Genomic DNA, 12,383 nt, shown 5'->3' with positions numbered 1-12,383 from the left:
TTACCAATGTTTAAGATTTTTTTAATTTCCCTTCTTTGCTATCCTCTGTATTGGTTTTTGTATTAATTTGTAATACCCTGAAGAAAACGTCAAAGAGTCCATAAACATATGTATACATAAATAATCAGCTTGACGAGCTGTGTTAATTTAGCCAAGCCTGTTAGTCTGTCTGGGGGTTCCGTCAGTGTTTGAACTATTGATCTGAAAATGTTCATACCTCCATTTAGAACCGCCAATATCGGACCACTATAGCAGGTAGCTTCCATACAAATTGATCGGTCCAAATCAAATCCTTGTATGGACTTTATTTTTAATTGTTAAGTTACCTTCCTGAACTTTCGATCAAATTCTCCAGATCAGACCACTATAGCTGGCTTTAAAGGTCAAATTGTAAAAATGGATGAAATCGGGTAATGATCCGCCCACTCTCCATATAATGTTCTGTTAAATATTACTAAAAGCATCGTAAGTTTTACAAATATCTTGATACAAGAGAACTTTATACGAGCCTGTATCAAAAATGGATTATTGACATAGCATCGCCCACATTTCGATGAATATGAATGATTCATATCTTAGGGCATACTCAACCGATACCAACCGAATTTGTTATTTGATGTTATTTATTCCTATGTTACAGTGCAAAAACAAACGAAATATAATCCTATTCTAAGTTCTATATGGTTCTTTCACTTTCCAGTAACAAAATCAAGAAGTAGTGCATATAACGAGATAAAATTGTGTACGAATAATGCCTTTGAAGTATACCAACTTATGGCCAAAAGTTGTTCGAATCCAGCCCAAACTGTTCAAGCCCCTAGGTCCCTAATATGTGGATCAAAGTCCAAATTGTGAACATTTTATCGAAAATATCGCTCAAGCTGTGAGATTAATTGTAATTTAAATTAAGTTATAATCCTTCTCTTTTAATGATTTGTCTGTATGTATATCAAAAATTGATTGAATCTGCCCAATACTCGTACTTCCCTTAGCCTCCATATAACATAAACATTTTCGAACTTCCGGGTAACTTTGTACCGCATATATTGGCCAAAACGTGAATCATCTCAATGAAATAGTGGGAGGAGTTTTACTCATAGCAGTGTGTGCCTAAGTTGGATAAAATCAGGTGAAAACTTGTTCTAGATCCCTTACAACTTACAAACATTCTCACCTTAAGTTCTTTACCTGACTGTGTTATATATATAATTAGAAGAAAAAAAAGCAAATTTCCAAAGTTTTTTTGCGACAACATTTAAATTTATTGACCCAAAAAATTTGTACAAATATTATGGTATCTCTAAACTGTAAGTATTAGTAAAAATATTTATTTGGAAAGGAACTACAGCTTTTCTCCGGCAGCTCCTCTCAAAAAAGACGTATTGCGGTGACCACTATATCTCTGAACTCAATCCTCTCAAATTAAAAACAGGGACGAAATTTAAATCATAGAAAATGTTTTTCTCTGGACAAAAGTTGAATTTAAATTTTTTATCTTCTCAAACAAAGTTCGGCAAATGGTACATTCTATAATGAGCAAAACGATTTTCCCGAAGCAATAACGTGGTGCAAAAACCAAGAGTTGTCGGCCCTTAATTCGGGCCCTTCTTACAAATAGCATCGCGCAAACGACACATAACACTCAAATAGTATTTCTTATTGACAGTTTGGCCGGTCGACAGGAATTCGGAGTAGACCACACCTCGATAATACCGTGATTTTTTAAAATCTGCTTTGGCATGCTTCTTTCTGCTCCGGCTAACCTTTGCCACGATATTTCGATCATGTCTTCCTGATAGTAGGAAAGCATTGTTTCACAGACGTTAACGCGACGCTGTTTTTCGAACAAATTTAGTTATTTTGGAACCAATCGCGCTTTCACTTTTCTTGAACCCCAATTATCTATCAAGCGGAATTTAAATTAAAGAGTCTTACTATTTTTTGCCCACAGCAGTAGATTACATTAAAAATTTAAGCGGCCAACACCAAGATGGTTCTCGATACTCTATGAGAATTCTCTTATACCTCAAAAGGTTTGGTAAATTTCGGATTTAATAATAGAATATATTAGACTAATGCTTTACAGTCCAGAGTATTTTTATTTCTTTCGGTTTTTTTTTTTACATAACAATTTCTGTCTATAAGTTGTTGAATACTGTTTACTTTAAAATATTTTCAAATTACAGAAGATTTTCTTAAAACCTTTATTTATTGTATAAACTAAAATATATAATACTTATATAAATATTTTGTATACTACTGAAATAGCATATATGTAGGTATGTTTGAATGTATATAAATATATGTACCTTATATACATATGTGCTTCCTAGAATATGTCTCGAATATATGTACATGTGTATACATGTGTTTAATATAGTAATTTTGAACAATTTCCTTCTACAATTTCATTCATTCATTTTATAATTCATACTCTATGCTTACCGCTCTCACGTGGTACAAAAGTAAGTGCTCTCGCATTTTAAATAGCGGCATTTCAAACATTTTCCGCTTCTTCTGCTCATTTCTCCTAAAAAACCTTACCGATCTTTATTACAAATTCTCTGTTTTGCTCAACATTTATTCGCATCTTCCTCATTACAAGCATTTTTATTGCATTTTCTTACATTTTTCCCCTATAAACGTATGTATGTATATACCATATATAACGGTTCACCACCCACCGTCGCCGCCGCATGCACGAAACACCCTAATCTGCACCCACCTAGCTGAAAATAGCTTTGTGACCGAGTAGACGCAACAAATTAGTATTTGAAATGAGTGCACACCAAGCAAATGAGAGCCAAAACTGAGCGTAAGTGACGGAATGCGTACTCTTGTTATGTTCGTGTGAAGCATTTGCGGAGATTCGTGGGCTGTTGTAGGCGATCGTGTTGATATTCGTGTCACGAACATGTTGAGCAAAGGAGAAAATTTGAAAAATTACTTTCAAAAATTGTTCGTCGCATTTGAAAATTTTCATACACTTCTACTCGGAAGCTTATCCCGGACAGCAGATACTACAATTACGAATTATGTACGCGGTGTCCGCTCGACGGGATTATTTAACGTTGAAAATGGACTGCGCCGTTAGTCCAGTGTATAATATGCTTTGAAAATTATTTTTTAAATTAACCACAAAAAATACCGTTAAAAACTCTAGTGCAAGTGCAAGTGTTGCGAAATCATTACAAAAGTTGAAGTGCGTGAAAATTGGTGTTTCTCAAAAGCAGAAAATCAAATTCCAATCGATGTGGCTCAACTAGCCGTTCTCTAACGTTTCGGTGTTGGTGTCGGTGGCATAGTTGTTGGTGTTGCAAAATTAATGCTGATGCGTTGGCAATTTCCGTGAATTCGTCGTCATCGTCATCGTCAAAGCGTTGCGAAAATAAATCAGTATATCCACGCAAGATATAACGGCATTTAGTGTTACGAGGCGTGTTGCTGGCGTGGAAATCCACGAAATTGTCAAATAAAGTGGGAAAAGTCAAGAAATGGGCAATCAACAGGGAAAATTACAAAATCAAAATCAAAGCGGAAGACCAAAAAAAGTCGTTACTTGGAAATCAGCAGGTGAGTGAACGTTTAATTAACAATAATAAGCGATTATTTTAATAATTTCAAAAAAATATTTCGATGTAGAAAATAGCCTAGCACAGAGTCCACATAACATAGCAAAAGAAATTTGTGCACAGCAGTCGGTTTGTCTTGGGTCAAACGGTGGGAGCGCTAGAATTGAGGTTATTTTTAGAAATTTCATTCTCAAGTGGTTGGCTGGCTGGTTGCTTGCTGCCTGTCAGCCTGCTTTCTTTCGGCTAATTCCTTTATTCGTCGGCCTGTAACGCATGTATGTTTGGTTGTATTGACATCGTTTTTGGGTGTTTATGAATGCGCTTTATTGCTTTGTGGCGCTCTTCTACAGCCTATATATTGTGTATAAAGCGTACAAACACAAAAAAGTGCCACAGAATATTTTTCAAAAATAAAGGAATTCTATTGTTCGAAGGCGCTTCAGAGTGTGATAATACAAAGTAAGCAACCGATGCTTGACACGAATGGACACGACTTTCAAAAGTAACGAGACAGTGTCGGATGTGCAACAAGTTGCACGCGCATTTTGCAAAAGTAACTGCAATGAGTGCAATGGGTCCATTTAAGTGCTGCAAGTTGTTTCGATGTATGTTTGTATCAACAAAATGCTGATATTTCAAGGAAAAATATTTTTGAATAGTGATTTTGATCATTAAGAATTACAAATTGAATGAGGTGAACTTAGACATTTTTATAGTCCGTTTTCCGCGGCTACGTCTCAGATGGTCCCCCGTTGAGTCCGATTTCCGATGACTCGCGTGATGTTTTGCTCCAAGGCCTGAATCGAAGCATATCACCATATAGCATATAGTCCGCATATCACATATTTTTGGTGGCCAATGAATCGGCCCAAAACGTGAAATTATCCGCTCATCGAAGTATTGTCTCAATAAATCTAATGACTGATATGTGTGAAGTGGAGCGACCAAATTTTTCCGAGATCACGAGCTTCCATTTCAGGCATCAAATAGTCTCTTATAGCGGTCGCTGTTGACTGTTACATTCTCAATGGCATGATTATTAAAGAAATATGGAACGATGATTCCACCAACCCACAAGCCGATGTTTTTTCTGGATGAAATTGCAGCTCTTCAAATTACTCTTCGTTCCAAATTTTCAAATTTTGCAAAATCAGTATTCCGTACGCAATGAGTCAATTCGTTTCATACATCAGTTCAAGTTACGCATTTATAGCCGAGTTTACCACAGCGCGCGAGTCGTTCTTCCTTCTCACTGTTTGGCGCCAATTAGAGATTCCAAGCTAGGCCCCTCCCCACTTGGTCTTTCACTACCAGAACCATTTCCTTAGCTTCCATATCCAGTCTGTAGAAAGCAGATCTAAGGGCGCGGTTGTTGAGGACATTGATATCAATATCATCGGGAGCAGCTGTACCCTACTTTAAAAATCGCTCCTCTGAATTTTGATGTGTTGTCATTGATGGTTTCGCCTGGTTTTAGAAGTTCATAACACAGCATGTAATTCTAATTCCACCAAATACTGAGCAGTACCTTCGTGACATAAATATTCGGCTATGCCGTTGATTTGGCTTCTTGGCCAGGTTTCTCACATAATTTTTCACCACCAGTCACAATCCAATGCAAACGAATCTAGCGTTCAAGGAGCATTTCTGACATGCAAAATCCTATTCAATTGCTTTTTGAATGTATTCAGACGTTTTGATATGGCTACTTAAATGACTCCCAATGAAACTGCGAGTCTACTTGGCAATAATCTTCCAGTTCCTTCTACCTTTTTCCTTCTTCAAACTCTTTATATTGTCCACTTTAGTTAAGAGCAAGGAGTACTAATATTTGCCACGAATAGAAAAGTTTGAAAACGAGCACTAAATCGTACCGTTTATGAGAAAAAGTTGATAAGATACATACCATACATATCCGAAAGGTTCTATCAAAGCTGACTAAGTTAAGGTTTCCCTCGCAAGAAAGATCCTGATTTTCTTCAGATTCATCAATCTTATTTCTTTTTGAGATATGTCTCAAAAGCTGGATGTGTTTTTCTACAAGTCACTACTGTAGAAGATAAGGTTAGTTGGTGACCTATTCCTCATCAGTGGCAGTTCATCACAGTTTCCACATAGTTCCACCATCTTCCATAACATCTACCAAGCAGAAGTACCAGCAGAATCTAAATAAATATCATATATTTTAGCTCTCTCTAAAGTAACCCTTGACATTCTAGAATTTTATCAATAGTTTTTTGATTAAATGCCTCTACAGTTTGCTTCATATGCTATAAGCCTTTCTTTATTCATCTTACAAATTTTCATACTCGAGACATTTTCTCAACGGGTTACATGTATTTTTTCTCTCTTCACTTATGAGCTTCTTGTCCAACAATTAAAGACTTCACTTTCTAGTTTGAAAACATTCAGGTCTTTCTACTTAAATCAGTACGAGATTTATACTCTTCGCTGACACCATAAAACATTTTATTATATATACTAATGCAACACTTTGTTCCAGAACGACCCTCTGCACCTGGACGTCCCGTGCTAATACCACTTTCCGAACAGCAACCGGATGTCGTCAACTTGCGCTGGGAGCGTCCGAAGCTGGATGGCGGTTCTCCCATTACAGGCTACGTTGTCGAACATCGTCGTATGGGTTCGCCACATTGGGTACGCGCCACACCTATAGCAGTGCCACAATGCGAGGTATCCATTAGCGGTTTAGAGCCTGGTTGGCGTTACCAATTTCGCGTATTTGCCGAGAATATTGTGGGTCGCTCAGATCCCAGTGATTTGTCAGATGCACTTACTGTCACACTTCAGCGCACCGCCATCTGTGTACCGAGTTTTATTGAGGAGCTACAGGATCGTCAGGCCGTCGAAGACGAACGTATTGAATTTCGTGTGCGTGTAGTTGGACAACCAGCACCCGAAATCAATTGGTTCAAAGACGGTTACGAGATATTCAGTAGTCGACGAACGAAAATTTTGAACGACAACGACGTCAGTGTATTGATTATTCACCAGGTGGCGCTTACCGATGAGGGTGAAATCAAGTGCACGGCGACAAATCGAGCTGGCCACGTGGCCACCAAGTCTCAACTAATGGTGCAAGCACCACCGAAAATACGTCTACCGCGCACTTATGAAGATGGTTTAATCGTTGAGTCGGGTGAGGTATTGCGTTTGAAGGTTGGTGTGGCTGGGCAACCACCACCGACTGTTACGTGGCTGCATGAAGGCGAGGTAGTACCTAATAGTGGACGCTTTGAAATTTCAAACACCGACCGTAATTCATTGCTTAAAATCGACAGTATACAGCGCGATGATCGGGGTGAGTACAGTGTGCGCGCGTGGAATCGGCTGGGCGAAGATGTGACCTCATTTCTGGTCACAGTTACCGCCCGTCCGAACCCGCCGGGCAAAGTACAACTCAACATGTCGTTTGGCAAGTCGGCGACACTGTCGTGGACATCGCCACTCGACGATGGTGGTTGTAAAATCGGCTATTATATTGTCGAATATTTTCGTGTTGGTTGGAACGTTTGGCTTAAAGCGGCCACCACCAGGTCCCTCAGCACCACGTTACATGACTTAATCGAAGGTTCCGAATATAAATTTCGTGTGAAAGCGGAAAATCCGTATGGCGTTAGCGATCCGAGTGAGGAATCCGAAGTACTTTTCATACCTGATCCGAAACGTGGCATTACGAAACCAAAGTCTGACTCTAAATTAACGGAAGAGAAAAATAAGCCACCCCCGCCACGTCGAAAAGCATTATCTCCGCCGCGTCCACATGCAGATGCGGCGACGGAAATATCACCTAATGCTCTACGTAAACCAAAACCGCAATTGATCGATACAGAAGATCTACATCGTGAAATGTCCTATGGCGCTGCCGATAAAGCGCTAAAACTGGACATACGTCGTAGTCCGTCGAACCCTAACACGCAACAAAAATCTGCGCCAAGCTCACCAAGCACTAAAGCTTTGACGATGAGCACAAAACCGTCACTCACACCGTCTCCAACATCGCCAACTGGAAAATCACCACAACGCTCTCCGCTGACTGAGAAGAAATCAATGCCACAATTCTTGCAACAATTACTACCATCTAAGGATAAGTCACCATCACCATCGACTCAAAAAATAAGGCCGGCATTAGCAACCCCAGAACCAGAACTCACGCCCGAAAAATCTTCCACCCCGGAAATATCCCGTTCATCATTAAATCGCAGGCGTAGTCTAAGTCCATTACGCAAAAGTCCCACTCCACCAGAAGTGATTAACAAGACACCGGCTTTGCAGCGTAGTGCCGAACCCGTACAACTGGGCGTGAATCAGCAAGTACGACGGCTTTCAGGTCACAGTCTAAGTCCCGCGAAAAATGCACCATCCATAGCTGTAGCTATAGCGACAGGAGCGCTTGGCACAATGAGCATGCAGGCGCAGAAGTCGCCCGAAGTAAAAAAGAGAGAGCTTAAGCAGCTAACTGAGCGAAAGGAACACACGGAAATAAGTGAAACTAAAAAGCGCATAGACCAAAAATATCAGGACGTTCATAAGGATAAACACGAGGATTTCGTAAAAGCAGAGAGAAGTGAACGTAGTGAGCGTTTCGATACGCGAAAGACACAACTGGAAGAGGTTGAAAGCCAACAACAATTGAAACAGAAGGAACAAAAAGAGAGGCTTGAACAAACACAGAGAGACAAGCATGCCGAGTGGATTGAATGGGTCGAAAAGGCGAACGGCAACAATGCGGCACTGCAGCATAAAAGTCAAAATAATAACAACAACAATCACAAAAAGCAAAACGTGTCAACACTCACGAACCCAACCATACAGATAAGCGCACCGCCACCAACAAAAGAGCCCATCTCACCATCACCGCCCAACAGTCCGCTCCCTCTAGCGGAAAAACATGATGATGTCCACACCAGTAATGAATTTATGTTAGTCGTCTTCGATAAACATAGTAAAGTTAAGGATAAAAATAGTGAGTACTCAAATATTTTATTATGTAACTGTCTAAAATTCCTTCTATTTTCTTGAGTAACAGAGCAAGACTCCTTTGAATTGGATCTAGAAGATGCACTACAACCACCACCGATTTCTATCTCTTCACCCGATCTCGCATCACTCGAATTTACAAATCTGCACACTTTCCCGCTGCGCCGTTCGGTTAGCTCAACGGAGCTTTTGTACGAACGCGCCATGGCACGCTTCTACGAAGCTGTCGAGTTGGAGGAAGCTGAAAAGGCGCGCAAGTTGAAAAGTAAACAGGATAAAGAAAAACAGCGAGATACTGAGAAGGGCTGGGAAAAGGATATGGAGAAGTCAATTGCTGGCGGAGGTTTACAACCGCCATTCGTGCGCAAGCGTCTCGGCTCTATGACTGAAGCGGAGCGGCTTTCATTCGAACGTCGCAGTGAGTTACGTCGCCAATCCGAGAGCTTTGTGCAAGATCTTAAGACAGCCGTAGCACGTTGGGGTTCACGTGAAAATTTAACTTTCACGAAGCAGCTTTCACGCACGACGGGCATGTTACTAAACAAAGACGAAAGTCGTGACGAAGATGAGCGAGCAGAAGAAGAAGATTACGATGCTGAAGACTATGAGGATTTGTTAGAAGGCGACACTGCTAGCGGCTATCAAGCTAGAGCAGAACCGACAAAACAAGCAAGCTTCGAAATTGAGTCCGATTACACTGAGAGCACTGCAAGCTCAGAAGACGATTCAATTGAAAAATTCAAAATGGAATTGAGGGCACGCACGAAAACACCTAGTCCACCGCGCGCTAGTCCACCTAGAGACCACATGGAAACTTATCATCCGCGTAATATGTCGGCCGGCGTGTTTACGCCATATCGTGCGGCTTTACCGGATAACGCCGCAGTTGTGCTTACACGACCAGCGCCGCTCACTGATCCGGACTTTATTCCGAAGCCGATTTTGAAGCGACCGTCCAATGAGAACGTGCAGCCACTAGTCGAGGTGGAGCCACATAACAATAATAATAGCAATAATAATCTAAGAAAGCATAGTTTGGAGAACATAGAAAACATTGGCGACAACAATAAAAATCAAACCGCCAACAACACTGCCAACCAGGAGAAGTCCGGTTTTGCCGAAAGTTTTATATCATTCTTCAAACGTGATACGCGTACGAACACCGAGAAAGGTAACGAGGAAAATGCCAGTATCAGCGGTCTAACAGGTAAACCTATACCTTTAAGCCCCACTGTTGTCGCCGCAGAATTGGAAGCCCAGCGCAAGGCTAAAGAAGAGGAGAATGCGAAACGACAAGAAGCCGAACGTGTCATGCGTGAAGAAGCTTACGCCGTTGTAGATCACTACAGCGATATTGTAAGTCGCGTTAGTACCACACGCAAGTATCACACGCCAATCTATCTCGACAAGAATGAACTGAAAAAGGCAGGCGACAATAGAGATTACGACGAAGAAATGCGCATGCGTCGCTCTCAATCACCAGATGTTGGTCTTATACCACCGATTAGTAATAAACCGCGTCTCTCAATATCCGAGCGCGGTCAACTGGTGCACGTACGTGAAAGCGGTAGTGGCATGGCATACACAGAACAACCTAAGGAAGCTGTGCCAGATACACCAACACCTAGTGAGAGTAGCTCACAAGCGTTCACCATGCCAGTAGTGAAAGAAACCAAACCACCAGCAATGAAAGAAACCAAACCACCAACCGCTAACAACAAAATTAACACCACGCCTGTAGCAACTACAACATCAACAATAATGTCGGAACTGCTGGCGAACGATGACAGCGCCACCGCTGAGGTAATCAGCGAAACAACCTACGAACGTCCAGATTCGCGCGGACGCACACGCATCGTCAAGGTGAAGCGCATTATTAAGAAGCGTGTGCCATCACGTTCCAGAGACGCTTCAATTAACCGACCACCATCCAGCGCTGCATCGCAACAAGATATAGATTTTGATATTCCCGCCGAAGCGCAAGCACCGGTCAGGAGACGTGTGCTCTCACGTACACGCACCTCTACCGGCCAATCAAAGTCTCCTGGACCCTACGGTAGACGTCCGTTACCAGCAACAGCCACCGGTACTGGTATACTGCCGCCACCACCCGAAGTGCTACTCTCCATGGTCGCTAAGGAGAAGTCGGAGTTGGAGATGAAGAGCGTCGAGCAGCTGGAGGAGGAGGCGCATGAAAAAGTCCGTTCAGCGCTGAGTTATTCCACCGATTTGGTTCTCTTTATGGTGGCTTGCTATGTGTATCTCTTCAAGGATGCTTGGTTAGTTTTGCCCATATTATCTTTGATGATCTACAGACAATTAGGAGATTTCATTAACGATTGCATACCAAAATGGATGAAACGAAAAAAGAATTGATAAAGAGCAAATATAGAAGTATTGCAAATCGTGTGGCTCAACGAAGACAAAACATCACTGGACATACTACAGACAATATGAGAAATTTCATAACAGAACACATAGCGGATGCACGGCAATTGTTGTTGGCAAGCAGAAGCGCTTTCTCGCGTAGAGCAGTGGAAAGCCGACGAAGTGTTTGCCCGGTCCTTAGCGATTTTTTTCGAATTGTTTGGGATGAGAAACAGTGAAATAAGGAAATTAATGAATAATATTTACTAAAAGTATAATGGGAAATAGAAAGTGAAAATATTATGATCTTAAATAATAATCATTATTAAAGAAATACGATTATTTAAAAATTAAACAAAAAACTCAAAAATTAAATATATCTCAAATAAAAATAATTTTTTTATTTATATATTTAACGTTTTCAAAATTTTAAAAATAATTTTTAAAATTTCAAAAATCATTTTTAAAAATTTTTTGAACGTTTTTATTTTTTTTTCAAACACTTTACAAAACATCCCTCCTGAACTCGAGAAATTATCGCCAAGGACCGGGCCAATCTTCACAATTTCTTGCTAAAATAACAACTTTACAACAAAAAGTGCTAAAGTTTGCAATAAACACATTGCTCTACACATACACACACATACATGCATACTAAATTTACGAACACTCAAAACAGTCAAACAAACTATATTCTTTAATAACTAAGTTTATACCATAATTTTAATTATGTATGTGTATGTACAGAAGATAAGCAAAGAAGAACGTTATCGACTTTTAATAGATTGGCGCATAAAAGTTCTTTACGAAGTAAATCAACTAAATAATTGAAAGTAAAAATCTTATGTACATGACTAGTGCATGCATTGAATTATTATAATATTCATAAAAATTATCATTAATGTTACTTTTCTTTGTTAAATGCATTGTAGTATCACAAAAGAGAATTACTCAATAAAATTTATAAGAGAAACATAAGAAACATATATCTTCAATTAATGCGATTTTTTTTTTTTTATTTCATGTAATATTATAACGACTAAGGCAGTCGCTCTACCGATTTCAGTAGTGTATTCCATGCCAGAAATATACTCGCAGTTTAGATGTTTATAGTACGTTAAATCTATACATCTCTAAAAGGTTATATCCACTTTGAAGTCAAACGCGTTTTTTTTTTTTTGTTTTGTTTTATTAAGAGCCATTAGAGCTATTTTGTTTCATAAATAAATTAAAATAATGTTCGTTAACAAAATTTCATGTACTCTAATAACACAGTTGTACCAAAACTCCTTTTTTTTCTTGCCCTGATTATGAACTTATTCATGAAAATATTGAATGTGCTCTCGTTTTTAAGATAATTGCATATCTAATATTCTTTTAAATATCGGTTTTTTATTATTAGGAGTAAATATTTTAAAGGTGATTCTCAAATACGGCACTTCT

General features: G+C 39.7%; 1 protein-coding gene and 1 long non-coding RNA gene across 3 annotated transcripts in view; both read left to right on the top strand.

Moving 5' to 3' along the window:
* LOC108969569 overlaps nucleotides 1-12,383 on the top strand; it is a 319,863-nt gene that overhangs the window by 296,111 nt on the left and 11,369 nt on the right. The gene's annotated exons all lie outside the window — the stretch shown is intronic.
* LOC108969563 (muscle M-line assembly protein unc-89) lies at nucleotides 3,006-11,235 on the top strand. The gene is made up of 3 exons (XM_018934365.1): nucleotides 3,006-3,573; nucleotides 6,076-8,559; nucleotides 8,623-11,235. The coding sequence occupies exons 1-3, from the start codon at nucleotides 3,495-3,497 to the stop codon at nucleotides 10,947-10,949; spliced, it is 4,890 nt and encodes a 1,629-aa protein (XP_018789910.1). The 5' UTR covers nucleotides 3,006-3,494; the 3' UTR covers nucleotides 10,950-11,235.

This window comes from Bactrocera latifrons, unplaced genomic scaffold, assembly GCF_001853355.1.
Source record: "Bactrocera latifrons isolate USDA-ARS-PBARC rearing strain unplaced genomic scaffold, ASM185335v1 scaffold_258, whole genome shotgun sequence".
NCBI classification, from domain to species: Eukaryota; Metazoa; Arthropoda; class Insecta; order Diptera; family Tephritidae; genus Bactrocera; species Bactrocera latifrons.
This window is presented reverse-complemented; position numbering and strand designations above follow the sequence as displayed.